Source organism: Amblyomma maculatum, chromosome 10 (genome assembly GCF_055883805.1).
Source record: "Amblyomma maculatum isolate TAMU_Amacu chromosome 10, ASM5588380v1, whole genome shotgun sequence".
Lineage (NCBI taxonomy): Eukaryota > Metazoa > Arthropoda > Arachnida > Ixodida > Ixodidae > Amblyomma > Amblyomma maculatum.
Genome location: NC_139353.1, coordinates 131,760,953 through 131,779,958, shown reverse-complemented (window position 1 = coordinate 131,779,958; position 19,006 = coordinate 131,760,953). Strand labels below are relative to the sequence as shown.

At 45.6% G+C, this 19,006-nt stretch overlaps 1 protein-coding gene across 2 annotated transcripts in view; it reads left to right on the top strand.

Annotated features, from left to right (window-relative positions):
- Positions 1-19,006, top strand: part of Plc21C (Phospholipase C at 21C) — a 290,194-nt gene that overhangs the window by 199,341 nt on the left and 71,847 nt on the right. For both annotated transcript variants that reach the window (XM_084580466.1, XM_084580465.1), the window contains exons 4-7: positions 6,307-6,744; positions 12,118-12,274; positions 13,190-13,387; positions 17,650-18,206. In XM_084580466.1, the coding sequence (XP_084436592.1) occupies positions 6,307-6,744; positions 12,118-12,274; positions 13,190-13,387; positions 17,650-18,206 (1,350 nt within the window). The remainder of the gene's footprint in view (positions 1-6,306; positions 6,745-12,117; positions 12,275-13,189; positions 13,388-17,649; positions 18,207-19,006) is intronic.

Here is a 19,006-nt window from a genome sequence, read left to right as displayed (position 1 = left end):
GTCGTTATTTCCGAGTGCAACGGGACAAAATACTGCGCAAGATACGGCCGCAGAGGAGAGGGGAGTTCCAATTCGGCAGCAGCGCACGTCCCGTCATATATGGTGGAAAGAAAGCAAAAAAAAAAAAAAAAAATACGTCTTTTTTTTCCCTCCATGTCCGGTCAGCACTGTGGTTCCTGCGCGTCAAGTACGATTTGTTCCGGTTTCATGCGGAAAAAGAAAACATTTTATTTCTTCCTGCTGGGGGGCTTCAGAAAATGAGCTTTCCCTGGCTTTCGAAAACTGACGCGGCATCGTGTTTTTTTTTCTCACGGAAACAAGCTTCTTTTTTTTTCTTTTTTTTTTCTGTATAAGAACTAGAGAAGGTTCCCGCTCTTATTGTTGTCACTCAGCCACAGGAGACTACGTCTTCCCTTGTTGCGTTTAGTTCCGCTTCCTGTACAATTTATGTCCTTGACGCCCTTGTCCCTATAGAAGTCCACAGCTAGTGGTAAACATCCACCTGTGCTGTCAGTGTGAACACTTCGGGCAGGTGGTGGATCCTGTATGTTCGCGCGGCTCCGAAGCCACCATTTGCACTAACTACCTAAATGTGTGAATTAAAAAGGAGTACCTATATTAAGTTAATTAGTTGTAGTGTGTCCGCCAAGGCTGATATGTTGTTACGGCAAATATTATTTCTATTTTGAGTTCCTTATGTTCATAATTTTTTTTTAGATATTCGCTGAACCACTCTGTATATGTGTTAAATGCAAAATTGAATTGTATCATGACGAAAATATTCTCAGCTGGACATGATTTCCAGTTACCCGGTGTAAAGTGGCGCGCGAAGTGGAAAATTACTTCTGCGTGTTTCAATACCAACGTGAGGTGATGATGATGATGATGATTTGTGGCTGTACCCTTTGTATCGGATGGGTTCAGTAATGTGCCCTAGCCGGTTGAAATATAGAAACTAAAAAGGTAAGAGGAAAGCAAAAAGTAAGAGAAATGAGAGAGGATAGGATAGAACTGCTATGGACACTATCAGCGTCTCACATCATGGCACACTGCCCACTGATGGCCGTTTCGGGGAATAGGACGCTTGGTTTCTGACGGCGCGCCGCGGCAGTTCTCCATTTTGAATTTGACTGCATGCCGCAGCTACGGTGATGCTTCGGGCTTTAGGCGACGGCCGAGCGGCGACGGCCGGGCGTGCTCACGGCAAGCAGGAAATTGTGAATATGCCCTGCAAGATCAAGCTTGAATGTGGGGACTTTTCGTTTGTGTTCCCCAAAAACTGGGCTATTTGCGTTGAAGTGGCTCGTTCACGCTTCTGGTCTTCCCCAGCGCCTGCCTCTTGTATTGTCTTTGTATTTTAAAGTGCAGCGGTGAGTTTTTCGCGGCACTGTTTTTGCCATGGCTGTGAGGCAAGATCGCAAAAATGTAAATATGAGCACCAGGCTCACTTAGCATACCGCGCGTTCAAATTCAAATTCGTTTATTTCACCATACACATATTAGGGACTGTTGGGCAAAAAGTTGCTCGAGCGGCTTGAATAGGGTCCAGGGGATCCCTGCAGGGTATACGACAGCGTGAAAATATAAACCTAAATGCAAACACCAGAAAACAAAATATGTGAAGGAAAGTGGCATGTTCATACATAAGGACACGCAATTGGTGGCAACTAGCTAGACAAGTAATAAGATTGGAATAGTAGGCGTATACCTCACATTACAGATATGCAGAAGAGATATCACTTGAAATTGCAATGTTTAGAGCCAAATTTCAACGTGAAGTTATGCATAATCTGATGTCGTACATACAAAAAAAAAAAACCTTATTGCATGTATAAGTGAAAAACAAAAGAAGAAAAGTAGCTTTACATGATTACCTAAGAAAGGACCAGTTAACATAATGCACAACAAAATAAACAAACATTTTCAGAAAAATAACGTTCAAAGTCAATGTTTAGATGTTGATATAATTACACATTAAAAAAAAGCAGCCTCAACATGGTTAACTGTATGCTTCATGTGAAATTAAGATGACCATTATACCTGAGTACCTATAGAGCCGTACGTAACCTAGGGACACTTACAGGCTGACTGGATGGCTGAGCGCCAGTGCCCATACCCATAATCCTACCACGAAATGGCGAAGTTACCATCCCTGTGTTCGCTCCGACCCTGTTCTAATATGCGGCTCTGGGAGTACCGTGAGCCCGCCCGCCACCAGCACGCACGCACTGATTGGCACTGACGAGTGGCAGATCGCCTTCAAGGCGCCAGATGGGGTACGTGTCTTGATGTAGTTACTGTACATCATATACAGTAACTCTGGATGTAGTGCAGCTGCGCTCACGCTTGCCGCGTCGGGACCGATCATAGCGCGCACACTAGCGGTGGCAGGCTCCCTACTGTACGCGCTGGGCTAAATGTGTATCCTTTATTTGTCGGTAAAGAATAGCTGGGCACCTTTATCATACCGCGTACCGACGGTTTACCGTTACCGTATATATTAGAGACTTTTAGCTTAGCGCTACCGCGCGAACATCAGTACGCATGCGCAGATCACCCCGATGGCAACAGATGACGCCACGTTCCTGTCAAATTTCGGCGGACGCCGCACGCTGGGACCAACCAGCGCGTGCTGTGCTGACGGTGCGCGATAGGTGGCCACGGTACGGCAGCGCTTAAATTTTCCAGTGACTCTAGCAGCGCTAAACTAAAAGTCTGTTACCAGGTGCCCGCTCAGCACTCGTGCGCACGCGCTGATTGGTCCCGACGCGGCAGGCGTACGCGCAGCTGGCAGGCACGTGACGCCATCCGGCACCTTCAAGACAATCTGCCGCCCGTCAGGACCACGGTGCAAGCTGGTCAGGACTTAAGTTTCAAAATCCATTAAAAAAAAAAGAAAAAAACACCGGACCTAGGGACTTAAGTCAGGACTAGATTCACTATTAGGACCAGTAAGCGCGTGCCCTGGTGGCGGGCGGAGTCGCGTACTCCGGTGACGACATCAAGCTAAATGGAATGCTAAAGCTAGGTGTCTAATACGTCATATGGTATACAAAAGCAGACCGATTTTTCGAACTAAAATTGAGCCTGTTTTGCCGGAGGCTCGTTTTTTCAGCATGACATAGACGCGAGAGGGCACAGTTGTCGAAAACGCCTGAGGCACCTGAGGTCCGTTCGATTCACATGCACTGCTTACACTAGTTCTCTTCGTGGAGCATTTCGCCATTCGTTTCACGTGTGTAGCCTAGCGACCTGTACACGACGCCGTTCTTTTCACACAAGTGTAGATTTCGTGCAGTCCTAGTTGCGAAAATTTCCAGACTCTATCGACGGACAGTGCCGATTGCGTGTAGCCAGTGCCGCAGCAGACGACAACGAGCGGCACGCGTGACTTCGCCCTTCAGTATGTCAGTTTCAAACGATGACAGCGTGTTTAGCGTTATCAACGGCGTAAACAATTAGCGCCCATCGTTGCAGGAGACGGCCAACAACTGGGATCAGAGGATGGATATATGTACGCTTAGCAATTGGTCAACAAAAAGAGAAACACGTGCATGTACGTGTTACGTGCGCCGGCCCCGTGCTTGCATGGTACTTGTTCTTCTTTTTTTTTTTTTCTTATTTTACATATAGTTTGCTTCTCGCTTTTTTTCTCTCGTTCCCCGTAAATGAGCTTGGTACTAACCATGTTCGTAGTTAGATATCTTGGCATGTTTATACTATAGAACGCTTTTAAATTACATTGGCTTTATCCAGCCGTTTGTGCGTCGCCTCTTCTGCTTCGACCTTTGACAGGTTCTATAGAGCTATGACCCAGATTTTAAATATCCTGCTCTATTTAGCGGTAGTTCAAGACGCCATCTTAAGTAGGACGGACGGCTCTTTGTTCATCGTTGTCAGGAACTTCGTCTTCATCCTCATTGCGGTGCTCTGCAAAAGCGCGCAATTGGACTGAAAATAGAACGTGAGCACCGTCCGGCTCGGCTACGACGCCGCCGCCGCCGCCCGTGGGGAAAAGCGGGAAGGGATAGGAAGAGTCGATGCATTTAGGGAGGCTTTCGTACTGCTCGCTTTTTTCCCGGGAATTCCATCTCGCGGTCCTCGATACCGTCGTTAAACATGGAACTGAATGGTGTTGTTTCACGCGGCGTGTGCATTCGTTCGCGGCATGGACATGACGAAAGCATGACTGGCTGGGGCAATCTAGCTACTGAAGAATTATGACAATCCACCTCAGCAGGGCACCGCTGAGCATGCATGCAGTGACCGCTCTGAACGAGTTGCGTATGCTTCCCGGAAGCGCGCGCGCGCGCGCCTTCCCCTATCGGATCGTGCTAGTGCGTGCGCACTGATGGCACATGGAAATGGGGAGCGGCGAAGTTCGTGATTTTTAGAGCTGACTTTTCGCAGAAAACTGTTTTTTTTTTCTTCAGGTTTAGGCATTTGTCGGAGTGTTCGATTATTCGGACCGTTTCCATGGCCCCGCCGTGTCCGAAAAATCGGTCTGCGTCTATATATCATAATATATCGTATCATATTTCGCGCGTATATCGGACGGGTGCTCGATCCTCTGACCGCCGCTGCACTTCAGAGGTCGCTGTCGCAGGTGAGGCAAAGGCTGTAGTAATTGCAGCTTGCTTGAATAAATAACAGGCCAAGTAGACTAGAAAATGGCGAAGGTATAAACCTGTTAAAATTTGGTTACAATGAGCGAAAGCAGGTACCCACTGCGGTTGCTCAGGGACATTCATCAAGCTGATTGGGCGGTATTTTCTTGTGAAATGAAGACATGAAGAAAAAAGATGGGAGGGGTGGCTCAGTGGAAAATATGGTCGGCTATTGAACCTGAGCGGTTCGAATCCGCTCCAGTGTTATTCTTTCTTTCCTTTTTTTTTTTGTGTGTGCAGTAGCACTATATGCGGGCACTATATGCGGGCACTACACGCAAACGTTAGACGATTTTGCAATGAACCTCCGGCATCAGTGCTTTCACACTAATTACGAGACTGTTTACTGTTAATGTATGGCTTGGCGTGTGTCGCATTGTCCTTTGCTTACATGTGGCGGTGCTGTGTTATACGCTATTGGTGGGATGACTGGAATACCATATGTGTTTTCATTGTGCTCGACATTGAGTGTGTGCGCTTAATATGATTGCAGATTCTGTTTCATTGGCAAATCGCAACGAAAATGTACTGACTTGCCCTGAATATGTTACAATTTGATTCGCAAAAATAAATGACTATGTACGCTTTGTTGGCGATCGAAGAGACTGCTGCGATGACAGTTTTCTGTTCGGCTTGTGAATTGCAAAAGAAGCAGGACTGGGCTCTCTGCTATAACGAACATGGAACAGCGAATCAGAAGGGCAGAGAGGAAGGACATGGGTGCTTATGTCCCCTTTTCTGTCTTTATTTTTTCTAGTGTGCGGCTTCTTATTTGTTTATTCAAGTAGTGAGTAATTAAAGCCTACAGTATAACAATTATAACTCACCGCTGTTGCTGACGGAGAAGCCATGCATTTTCGTACCACGGACAAAAGCTGCGCAGGCCCTGTCTGGGCTCCCGCCTCAAACTTTTCAGGGGCGCTTTGCTCCGCTGTGGCGCCGCTTACAAGCAGCTCAGCTTACTCGGTCACTCTGGTTTCGACCATCTGGTCGGAGAGAGAGCAAGGGGCCGAATGAACTATGCTGGTGGAAATGCACCTTTCGAAAGCAGTGTGTGTTTGTGTGTCTTGCAAGCGAGTTTTAATGTAACGAGGGAAACAACCTGTTCCCTTGTTGAACCACTGTGTCGACTACACAGCGGAGCGGTCATATATACCTTTAGGCTACAGTGACAAAAAAAAATATTGCATACGTATGCGCTGATCCATACTGTCCAGATCGTTTTTCATTTGAACGCAGGGATGCCGAATTGGAATTGGGCAGTCACCTCTAATGCCCCTCTAATTTTAGTCGCCTCATCTCTAAAAAAAAATTTGTGTGGCTAGGAAAACCGCATAAAATCTCGTTTCTTTTTTTCGCTGGAAAATAGTCCGCGAATAATTCCATCCTTGATTTGTACGGATCACGCCATTGAATGCGTTAAAGCAAAAAACCAGCTGCTGACTCGAGTGTCATGCATTCAATTTGCCGGCATCTGACGGTGTGCCCTTTAAAGACCAACCCTATTCCTGTGATTTCTGTTCACAGTCGTTGTCGACCGGGGCGCGTGCGCATGTTCGGGCAACTTCGGTTCGTCACGTGCACTAAGCTGTGCATTCTTGTTGACTGACCCCGAGATGTATGTCTCTCCGATATGCAGGAGGGCAAGCTCCGCGACTCGGTGTCCATGGGTGCTCCGGATGTTCCCCTGGAGGAGAAGACCGTGACGGTGCTATACGGGCCAGATCTGGTGAACGTGAGTGCCATCAGCTTCTGCGGCACGAGCCGCGAGACGGCGCAGCTCTGGACCGACGAACTGCTGAGCATGGCGTACAACCTGCTGTCCCTGAACGCACCGGCGGCCACTTTCCTGGAGAAGGCGCACACCAAGCTGCTGCTATGCACTGACCGTGAGGGCCGGCTGCCGGTCAAGAGTGTGCTGCGTATGTTTGCCCAGCACCGCGATGACCGCAAGCGGGTCGAGCGCGCCCTTGAAGCGGTCGGCCTGGCCGCCGGCAAGAACGACACGCTGGCACCCGAGCGGCTTTGCCTCGACGTCTTCCTGCGCTTCTACCGGCACCTCGTGGGCCGCCAGGAGGTGAGGTCGAGCACGGCTTCGTGCAAATGTTTTCTCTTGCCTTGTTCTTCAACCTATGATGTACAGAGTTGTCTCTTAAAGGCAATGACAGAGAACCTGATGGCACACACGCTGTCAAATTGCTCTCAGGCATTCACAGATATGGGCTCGAACCTAACTGTTCAACTTTGTCCTGCTTTCTGCGCCAGTTAAGCTTTGATATTCATGTATTGCAGAAACACATATATAGTTGCTTCATCAATAAGCTATATTGGCCAAGCCTTTTGTCTCTAATGAAAAATATATCTTTCAGCTGCAATAAAATATTTCTACATTAATATTACTCATTTTTACACGGTATCATTATGAATTTGGTTACATTTAGCTCTATTTATCAGCTGTGAACACTTTTCTAGCGTGGGGAATGAAAAACTCACTGTGTAGTTTTAAGAGTGCTAGCTTTTACAAAAAAGGAAACAATACCATAAAGGCAGGTAAGATGTAAATACCTGGACAAAAAGCTCTTCATGGAACATATTTTTAGCTCTAATAATTTCATTGTGGGAGCATCTCACATGCAGAAATTATATCTCATGTACAAACTATTGACCAGGCCGGAACAGGGAAATATTTATTCAGTAGTCTTAGCAGTGCGGGTAGAAGTAATACAGAGCAGGGGACATTACTTTAACTTTCCACCCCAGTGAAACCAATAATTCTCTGGTGACCATGTTGGTAGTTGGATATAGTGTAAGGAACAGCTTTCCTTCTGAGGGAAAGTGGAAGCTCGATTGAGGAGACTAGTTTTTTGCCTTGCACAATTCTTTGCCACTTCTTGCACCACAAAAGCAGTTGTCCTGCAATCTTGGTGTATTATGTTGGTGTGTATATATTTGTCCACCATTTAAACTAACAGTAAAACCTTGTTAATTCCACCCTGGTCAATTCGAATAATTCAAAATAGAAAGGCAGTCACAGCCGACGCTCTTACAACACTGTGACGTTCGACACTCATTAAATCGGACATGGGCTTGCTTGCACCGGTTATTAAGACGGGGGGGAGGTAACATTGAGTTATGACTCGCCCAGCCAGCAATTAATGAAATTGACCTCTGCCATTTATGAAATAAAGCGCAGCCACATAGTTTTGGTTTCGCTTCCCTTAACTTCACGCCATGCCGCAGCTGGGATCGGGCACGTGCATCGGCCATTGGCGCCGTTTCGGACCCTGTTTGGCGCGTCATTTTTAAATTTTTATTGGGCGTTGGCGTCACGTGATTCCAACACCTATGAGCATGTATCCCTTGCTTCCATTCACACATTCTTCCTGTACGCTGATACTGCGCACTTGTCGGGCTCTGTTTCAGTGCGTAAGGTATGTGGTGAAGCATCCTCGGAATGCGACGGGGCCGTTTTGTGGACAGGCACCACTGCCACTGCATTGAACTGCAAAAAGGCTTGCGGAGGAGTAATTCTTAAGCATTCCCAACAGTATGCGCAGAAGAACAAAATCGTTACAAAACCATTAAAAATTGCAGTTAACATTGGGATTCATCTCAAATGCAGACAAGTCCTTGCAGGTGTTCTTCAGGTAAAATTGCTGTGGTGCAAGTTTTTTCTCGGCGGTTTTGTCAGGCCTCATTTAATAATTCAAACTTTCGGTTATTTGGAAAATTTTTTTCTTGAAGGCTGAATCAACGAGAGTTTAGCGTATATTGTATACTGAATGCAGTAGAGTCTCGGTGGTCCAAATCTCTCGTGGTTTGTAAAAAAAAAAAAATTGTGTAATAAATCAAAATCATCTAAATGAACGAAAAAATTATGATTTAACTCAGTTAATCGCGAAATATTGTGCAGCAGCAGGATGTTTCAACATGATTGCTCTTGTTGTTTCTCAATTATTACACTTTTTTTTTTGCTGAGTTAATCAGGCGGCCATGCGTTCAGACCCACACATCGCATCTTCTTCACAGATAGGGTCTTCTTAAAGTAATGCTTTTATTGGCAATGGCATGTGATACGAATCACACTTTGTAAAGCAGTTTGGAATACGGACACCTCGCACCTGTCCGCACTCGAAAGGTCAAAGGTCAAATCGGCTTCAGACATCAGGTTTTTGGGAGAATGCGGGTAATAGTGGCACTAAAACAGTATTAGAAAGCACGGGAAAGGTATTCACACAGATCTGTTTGCAAGAGATTTAATAAATCAGTGCTGTCAAAACGAATGAAAATTATTGTGCAGAGGCATGAAACAGGCATTACACAGTTTGCAGTCAAAGAGTGATAAAGGTCACAACTTGCCACTGGATTGCGGCATCGGCGAATTGTGGGCCGCTCATCGCCTCAAACTGCTCTTTTTGCGTACTATCAGAGTCAACGATATGCCAGCAGTGCTCAAGGCTGCAGTCGCAGATTGCGAATTCGTACCATTCGTAGTGGCACAGGAGAGTGGACAGAACATCCAAAATTCGGCACATTGTACACAATGCACTCCAGCCTGCAAATTTGTACGAACTCATGTCATCCCGAAAAATATGTCAATTGAATTTTTACATACATATTACCGAGATTCTATAAAAACATGTGCACAAATTTATTTTATATGCATTTTTTTTGCAGCAGTTAAAATATAATTATTTTCATGTCACACGAGATGTCACATACTTAGTTTCATGCGTTGGACCATTATATATATGTTCCATGTCTTCAAAAATATGAAGCAGTCAACGTCTATCTAGCTGGCTCATCACTTCAGGCATTATGTTGAGCAAATCATTACACAACATCATATTATCATTGTATGGGACTGTCCATTGAAAAGAGTGCTATATAGGGTAATTGCAGAGTGCACACAAGATATGATTTTTTGGTAATTTGTCCATGGTGGGTGTCTGAGAGGATCTAGGTGACAAATAGAATCGGGGCCCACTTGTATAAAGCAAGTTAGGGGGTTTAGTTCCCAGTCTATAGTCTTATTGTCATTCTTAGACCTCTTTTGATGAGTCGGTCTCGGATATATCGAACTCGAAGGGGACCGCAAAATAGTTCTAAAAGTGTCGTGTTCACGCGCCGTCAATGTAGAAAAGACGTACGCGGCGCTGTTGTTAACTTTGTTCATTAACCAGACAAGAGGATGCGACCAGCGTTGACCGAGGCGAAAGCCGAACTGGCTGGCCAAAGAATGGAGGGAACGCACATCCGCAGATGGGACTTGCTTCCCTGAACATCAGGAGGGTGAGAGAACCTGCCGTGGGGGCGTCCCGCTGGGCGCGGACAGGGGGCGAGTTCTCACGGCGATGAGCGGAGAGGGGTGCCAGGGTCTGTCCATTAACATGCACTGCTCTATACAGAGAACGGACGAGAATACAGCACTTCGAACACAACAATAAGTCAATACCTATATAAGCATGTCAACAAGGGAGCTCACCTCTAGTTCAGAAGCATGAATACGGTGTACTCGCGCTAGCGATGCAATCCTGCAGTGACGTGCTGCCCGCCGACACACTGGCAGCTCACCACTCGCTGTGGTTGCAGTCACCTGCAAAGCATGCTTGTCAAAGCACGCCTAGCGCCACTTTGCACCATGCATTCAAAAGAGGGGCACACTGGACACTGGGCCATGGGCACGAGAGTGCGTGGTGCGCAGCCCAAATATTTTGTTAGGACATATCGGAGCGCCTCGTGCCACATGGCATAAGTGCCCTTGAGGCTGAGGTTCACATCAAAGCAGCTGAGGATGGTGCTTCGAGAAAAGGGCAGTTAATATCTTCGCATCCTCCAGCAGCACGAAGCAGGCCACGTCAGAACCCCGGCTTACCCGAATTACAGAAGCGTCGCATTGAAAACTAGCAAGCCAGACCGAAGGCCGCTTTCAATCGGACTAGATGCTTATCTCGTCCAGCGGTTTTGCAGCATTAGTGCGGCCAACAGCTGCCCGTGGCTGCACACTGCTGACCCGGCTCAGCGCGCAAAGAGTGATCACGGGGCGTCATTAAGACAAGCACCTCTTCTAGGAGCACAGTGCACTGTTCGGTATATCGAGTGTTCCGCTGAACGGGACTTAGATTAACACAATCAACACTCCTATACTTTTGCATGGATTTTCAAGGGGACATTCTGAGAATTCGATATAAGCAGTAATTTGGTATATCTGGGATTCATTGCCAAGGAAAGGAAGTGCGCATAACTGGCTCACTTTGTTGATGGCCTCTTTAGCTGGGCTGTGCGCAAAAACAAGACACAAATGCTGACCACACCCAACCCCTCCTGATGTTAGCTAAAGTTTGTTTTGTTTCTCCTTTTACACAGCGTTTCTTTGATGCAGTAGTACAACAATGGAAAGAGGTAAAACTGGGGCTAGTTGGTATATTTCACCTATACAGCTGGTGCTTTCATCCTAATGTTGTGTGCTTCTCCCACCTGTTGTGTACCTGTTTGCAAGCTAGCATATTTAGAACATATGTACTTGTAGTTGTCCAAGATAGGAAAGATTTTTTTCTCGAAGTAATTTCGCATTTTGCTTGTAGTTGAAGGTTTTCCCGTAGTAATGATTTACAAACAGTGCTATAGTGTCTTCTCTGTATCTAGAGTCGAAATAATAGTTATTTTTGAATTCACTTTTTTCTGCATATTAAGTTTTCTAGGCCTTTACTCTGAATGTCTGATTATGTATATTTTGCTGAATAGTTTTTGACAAGTACAGACTTTTGAATAATTAACCTTTAGAGTTCATAAAGAAGCTGTGTCCTACATATGCGACACTAGGATACATGGGTTAATTAATAGTTATGCTATATACAGTATCTGAGCTGTTGAGTGTGGGTTCCAGTTTTCTTCTTAAACAGAAAATTTTCTTTGAATTTCTGGAAGTTTTGGACTAATGCTGCTAGTGTAGATTGAGATTATTTGCAAGCCTGGTGCTTATGTGCCCTTGATCACGTCTGTTTATAATAATGTCATTAACTATGTGTGTGAGGAAAAAGGCCGACTACGTCACCATTTCAAGCATATAATGTAATAATACTGCAATTGTTTCATGTATACTGTGTTTCTACAGAACTTCTGGTACTGTGAAGCAGACGCCTTCAATGAACGATTTCATTGCTTAAAGTGTACATCGATTTTCATATTTAGAATTTATAAAGTACTTGCAAAGTATTCGAAAAAAATTCTATTTGATTTGTACTCAATTTTTATTAATCATACTTGCTTCATTTAACACCCAAAAGCTTGGTATATTTGCACACTTCTGTTGTGAAATTTTTGCTGCTCATTAAATTTTTCTTGATTAAAAAAACTATTATTAGGGTGACTCGCTGACATAAAAAGCTGTAACCAGTGTGCACCACATGTGTGACACACCGAGTATACCCTGCGCGTGCAATTCTCGCAGGTGGATGCAATCTTTGAGCGCCTGTGTGGTGGCTCCAAAAAGAAAGCCATGACGGTCGATCAGCTGGTGGACTTCCTCAACAAGGAACAGCGGGACCCAAGGCTCAACGAGATACTCTACCCGTACGCCAACCCAGCCCGGGCTAGGGATCTCATTGGTAAGCGTGTTTCCTAAGTGGCCTCCCCTAGCGGCTTCAGCACTGCCAAAGCCTCGCTGCACACTCAATAGAAAAAAATATTGGCGCTGAAAAAGTTGCTAGCTGGTTTTTGAGCCTCCTTAGAAAATCTTTCACATTCTCTGCTTATTCGAAGCCCTATGCTCACATCTATAACTGCTTTGTATGTGTTCTGTTGGCTACTTATCAATACTGTTGGCCCTAGGAGAACGTTCAGGGGTGTTTACAGGGACATCATTGGTAAATACAGTAGATAACAGTAATGCTGCCACAGTCAACAACACTGCGTCAAACAAAGGAATAAAACATAATTGAAACTATAACCAAAAAAGCAAGAAACATCATTGCCAAGAGTACAGCAGGATGTTGGTACTTAGCTCTCCTGCCAGGTAGAGCAATATCATACTACAAATCAACAGCATATACTAGTATGTAGTCGGTGTGAAAAGCCTATTGCTGATATAAGGAATAATGCAGAACATTAGTCATGTGCACTAGAATTTGCAGCTGTTGGTTAAGAATCGCACTTGACAGGCATCAGTCCGCAGATAAAGAAAGCGGGGGGGGCTTGTTATGAGGTGCATCGTTCAGGCATACAGTTATTACACTAGTAATTCTCGATTTATCAACACCACAAATAAAAACAGCTGTTTCATGCGGCTTCCCTTAGTTTTTTTACTGTTGGCTTTTCTGATAAGGGCACTTTTGTTTTTGCTTTCTAAGAGATACCTGTCATTGGTGCTTCCTGTTCCAATTTTCTTTTTTTGTCTTTGGGAGCTGCATTCATAACCATGCAATCCTTGCTTGTGAGGCTGAAGTCCTCGGGGCTGGCTTGCATGTGTATAGGTCAGGATTCATGCCTAGAGTCGCATGTATCTCACGTGCACGTCTATGCAGCCCAGTACGAGCCGAACAAGAGCTACGTGTCCAAGGGGCTGTTCTCTGTAGACGGCTTTCTGCGCTACCTGATGGGAGCGGACAATCCTATCGTGTCTCCGGAGAAGTTTGACCTCAGCATGGACATGGACCAGCCCCTGAACCATTACTTCATCAACTCTTCTCACAACACGTATCTCACCGGACATCAGCTCACCGGTGAGGACGCTGCTTCTCATGCAGTTAAGCCTTCATCCTGGCAGATTTGCAGAGTTTGAAGTTGCAGCATTAACGGTGCGAGGGCGGGACAAATGAAGAATGACCTCACGGGCACAAACAATGCTTGCCTAAGAACATTACTATATACATCTTCCTAGGGAGCGTTGCAGGGCACTATATGTGCAGCTTAGGCAACTGCAAAGGTGGAGAAGGGAGGAGTCAAAAATACAGATGGTTTAACTCACGGAAAATCGTGCAGAAATACAGACGGTTTAACTCAGGTAATCACGGAATAGCGTGCAGCAAGCAGGGCGTTTTGACAGGATTGCGTTTTCTATGTCTCAATTATTAAGCAATATTTTGCTGCGTTAATCAAAAGGCCATGCTTCGCACATTGCATGTGCTTCGCAGATACGGCCTTCTTAAAGTGATGCTTTTATTGGCAATGGCATCAGATACGAATCACACTTTGTAACATAGTTTGCCAAACACAGCTTTGTGCTCAGTGAAGCAGTTTGACATGGCCTTAACATTTTCCACAAGAGCATCATATTGAAATACACGATCTCTACAACTATTCTATTCCTCTTCTATTTGTTTCTTGCTGACCTTTTTTTTATACATACTGCCTCTGTGCGTCTACATGTTTCTGTATCTTAGCAATGACATCGACCTGCATTGATTCCTCTGCCACTGTCTTCTTGCCCACTGTTGTTCCCGCCATCGCACATGACGATACTCTTCATCAGACAACTAGGATGGCCCTGAACTAGCCTCCATTCTAACCCAAGAAGCAGAGCCACGACAGAAAGTCGTCATGTGTGCCTAGCAATGATTGTAAAGCTGGGTTAGCTTCCCTCTGCCGCCAGCGCCTCAGCTTTGGAGCAACAGCCTTTTTGCTTCGCTTCTGAAGTGGTTTCACACATGTCGAGCATTCCCTCACTGTCTTTTTTCTCACTCGGTAAGCATCGCAGCCTTACCTCTCCTTCCTGCACCACACGGTATGTTTTGCTCACCAGACCGCAAACACGTGCAGGCTCTGTGTGACGGAGCTGTGTTCCTCCTCCTCTCATCTGTCCGCTCTCAAAAAGGTCAAAGTTCAAATAGGCTTCAGACACGAATTTTTGGGAGAATGTGAGTGCTGCTGCACTAAAAATAGTATGCAGTCATACAGTGTTATATAAAGCATACTACCAGCATTCATGCTAATTGTTATATGGCCACTACTGGTGATAAGCCCAGTAGCCACAAATGAAGACACTGGCATTGCACTTTGATGAAACTCTTTATTGGGCTGACTTGCACCCACAAATGAACGAAGCAACTCAGCGGTGGCGATAGCAACAATCATGCTTGGCGGTCGTCGAACAAAAAATGCCCGTTGCACTGATCAGTGCTCAATTTAAAGGCGGCGAAGAAACATAGAGATAACGCCACAAACGGTGACTAACATAACCTGAAACATTGCAGAAACACGCGAATGGCCGGAATCTTTGATACACATCTCTGTGCATCTTGCGTGACAACGATACCGATAAAGCGCGTCTTGTGACAGCGAGCATGAACAAGCAAAGAATACAGAACTGATCCGCGTGCCAGATCCACGTGCCAAACGTGATAAGGCCACATGCCGGCGGCTGCTAAAAAAGCAACAAATAGAGCTTTGATTGTTTTGCTGCAATATCTCGCTTCTCATTGGTCGTGCATGGAGTAAGAACTGTCTTTTAATAAATGAAAACTGCCCTTCACCGATGCATCCCATCTGCTCCACAAGATCTCAGACACTTTCCCGGATTGCTCGCCTTCATTATTGCGCAGTCTTGTTTTCACAGTGGCCTAGGCTCCTAGCTAATACTGTATAACCAGAAATGTTTTTCAAAATTTGTTTTCCAGTTTTGCTTAATCAGAAAGGCTTCATCCCTGTTATTAAAATTGAAATGTTTTCTGACCACACTCCTTTATGCCGTTGCCTACGAGTGTGACTCTAATAAATAAACATATATGTACAGTAGACTCCTTTAGGCTGAACTTCGAGATTATAGAAAATTTCTTTGTTAACAGATGTGCCCCTAGAAAATATATGCGAGCACGCCAGGTGTGTCGGTGTGTATGTTAACATGAAATGTATGAATCAAAGAGCCTTACAGAGAGAGAAGAGCTAAATATGTAGCATCTACTGTACTATGCATGAAGTTCAGTTCAGTTCAGGCGTTCAGTCGTGTCCGACTCTTCGTGACCCTATGGACCATGTCACGCCACGCTTTCTGGTCTCTCACTATCTTCTTAACATCACATAGCTTCATCTGCAATGCCTCGAGAATGCCATCTAACCATCGCGTTCGCTGCCTACCCCTTCTCTGGCGACCCTCAACCTTTCCCAACATCAAATCTTTCTCCAGCGACTCCTCTCTTCTCATCAGATGACCAAAGTAGCTGAGCTTTAACTTTAGAATTTGACCCTCCAATGAGCAGTCAGGGTTTATGGTCGACAATATCGACTGATTTGATCTTCTGGCAGTCCAAGGAACTCTTAAGAGTCTTCGCCAGCACCACAATTCAAACGCGTCAATTCTTCGGCGGTCAGCCTTTTTCACAGCCCAACTCTCGCATCCATACATCACAACTGGAAAGACCATAGCACGGGTTATACGGATCTTGGTTGGTAGACTAATGTCTCTGCTCTTTACTTGGCGGTCAAGGCTAACCATTGCTCTCTTTCCCAGAAGCAGGCGTCTCCTAATTTCATGGCTGCAGTCTCCTTCCGAGGTAATCTTGGCGCCCAAGAACAGAAAATCTGTCACAGCTTCCACTTCTTGTCCATTGATGCTCCAGGACTTGATAGGGCAAGACGCCATGATCTTCGTCTTTTTAATGTTCAGTTTAAGCCCAAACTTCTCACTCTCTTCTTGTACGCGCATCAGAAGTCTCTTGAGTTCCACTTCACTTTCTGCCATTAAAGTGGTATCATCCGCATATCTAAGGTTGTTGATACGTTTTCCAGCAATCTTCACTCCAGCTGAAGACTCGTCCAGACCGGCCTTCCTCATGATGCACTCTGCATATAGGTTAAATAGGCAGGGCGACAGTATGCAGCCTTGCCTCACCCCTTTCTAAAAACAGTAAAAACAGGCTAAAAACAGTATGTGTGAAGCAAACTTACATTATTGCCACTTAAAAATGGCATGTATTGGTCTGGTTTACTTTTTATCGTCTCTTCTTTTTTTTTTTGCCACTGTATCTCGCAGTGGCTGCATTTGTATGCGCATGCATTGTTGTGTTTATGAATTTTGTTTTACGTCCTGCTCTGAGCACTCCAAAGATGGCCGGCCATGTAACCACACGCATTATGCCTTCTGCGGCATAACTATTGCCAACTCGGGCACACCTTTCCACATGCCTCGAGTGGAAAGGTGTGCCATGGTGCGCTCTTTCCTTCGCACTAGCAAGGGCGCTTTTTCCCAAGAAGCTGTGCTTGTGCAAGGCATCTTCACTGCATTTTGCTCAAATGTGCGTGGAAGTCATCTCATAAGGGTGTGATTTGTTGCATAGGAGCATTTTGTATATTTGTTCTTTCTAATGCCATGCGGATGCTTCTTGACAGAGCTTTTGGATCATACCAGTTGGGAAGCTCCGCTTCAAAAAGTGACTGCTTTTTGTATGCATTTTTCGGGTGTCTGTAAATTGTCACACCATCTAGAAGCGGTCAACAGAAGCTTCTTGCAATTGTTGTCATTGTCTTTTGGAAATCACTCTTTCTTTCTTCTTTTCCTTCTTAATTGACTACGGCTGTTATTTCTAAGAATATTTGCTGCTGCAAGTCTTCAGCTAATTTTATTTTCCAGGTGGTTGCACATTTATTAACAATATGAAAGTTTGCAACTTAGGCGCAGTTTTCTTTAATGGCCTCGGCTGCCGCCACTATTCCTAAACACCCGAAGTTTGACGAATCAAAACCCGTTTTTTGATACATGGGCCTTATGAGAAGTTTCGCAGCTGGTAGCATTGAAGAGCTCTGGCTTCTTGAGTGCTGTTAGATGGGGTCATTGTGGTGCGCAATTGCTGCAAAAGTTCATCTTAGTCGAAGCATGTGCAAACCAGTTCATCTTACGCATTTTTCTCACATTGAGTCCTTTGTGGGAAACCAGCCAAATGGTCTCACATTGTTTATCTTATCTGAAGGTTCGCCTTATCCGAATTCATGTTAATAGAATTCTGCTGTATAATGTTTTGGATGTTCTCTGAGGTGGTCTTTGACGTTGCAGGCAAATCCTCGGTGGAAATGTACCGCCAATGTCTGTTGGCGGGATGCCGGTGTATAGAGCTCGACTGCTGGACAGGGCGCAACTCGGACGAGGAGCCCATCGTGACACACGGCTACACGGTGGTGACCGAGATCCTTCTGCGCGAGGTCATCGAGGCCATTGCGGAGAGCGCCTTCAAGACCTCCGACTTTCCCGTGGTCCTGTCCTTCGAAAACCACTGCTCACCCAAGCAGCAGGCCAAGATGGCCACCTACTGCCGCAAGCTGTTTGGGGAAATGCTGGTCACCGAGCCGCTGGCCTCGCACCCGCTTCGTGCGGGGCAGCCCTTGCCTTCACCCAAGCAGCTCCTGCGCAAGATCATCATCAAGAACAAGAAGAAGCACCATCATGCACGGCATCATCCGCACGCACCTGGGGCCAAGCCCCCTCCGGCTTCGGCTGCGGCTACGGCCATGGCTGCAGCCACTGCTGCGGCTGCAGCTCCGGTTGAGGAGGACGATGATGACATCCCTTCGCCCCTCGACACGGCTGCTGGTGCTCCGGTTGATGCTGGAGAGGTGCGCGCCCGCTCTTCCATCTCCTCAGGCTGAGTGCTGCATGCTGAAATTTGGGGAGGGTGGGATATCGATGTGTAGAAGCAATGCAGAGGTCATATATCGAGTGAGCCAGGCAAGGCTGGTTCATCTCAGTCTGATGGGGACTCGATTCTATGTGAAAGGAACTATTCAGAAGAAAGGAAGTGCTAAGGAGCCTGCCATTCCTGCTCCACAAAGCCTTGGGCCAGCAAATTATTTTGAAACTACAATTTTGTCTTCATTCACGAACTATTGAGCTTAAGAAAAATGAGTTACTTACAACACTTCTACATGATCAGAGATTGGTAATTCCTTGATTTCTTACTGAATGTAGCCTGGTCAAAAGGTTGGATGGAATAGTATAAGTGGATTAGAGTGCCAGATATAGAAGTGGTGTTCTAAGTTTTCTTTTTATTTTTTTACTGGAGTTGTAGGACATATCGGAAATAGTTTGAAGAAAATGGGTAGGATAGTGCTTTCAAGGCTTGGTCAAGTCACATTGTTTTCCATACTGTGCATTCCTCCAGATTTTCTGGTGCCAATTCCAACTGTTGTGTTGATAAGCATCTGTTTCAGAAGCAAAAATGCATTTGTAAGCATCAGAGTATGAGCTGGCTGGGAAGGGCAAGCACAAAACATAGGAATGCAGTCCTGCTGGCAGACAGGCTGTGGCACGTTGGCACAGGCAGAGGACACTAAGGAGACCTTGAAGTCTAGCTGCATTAGTAGAATTCAACATTGAAGCTTTCGTAAATTACGTAATAAAAGAGACATTCTCTCAG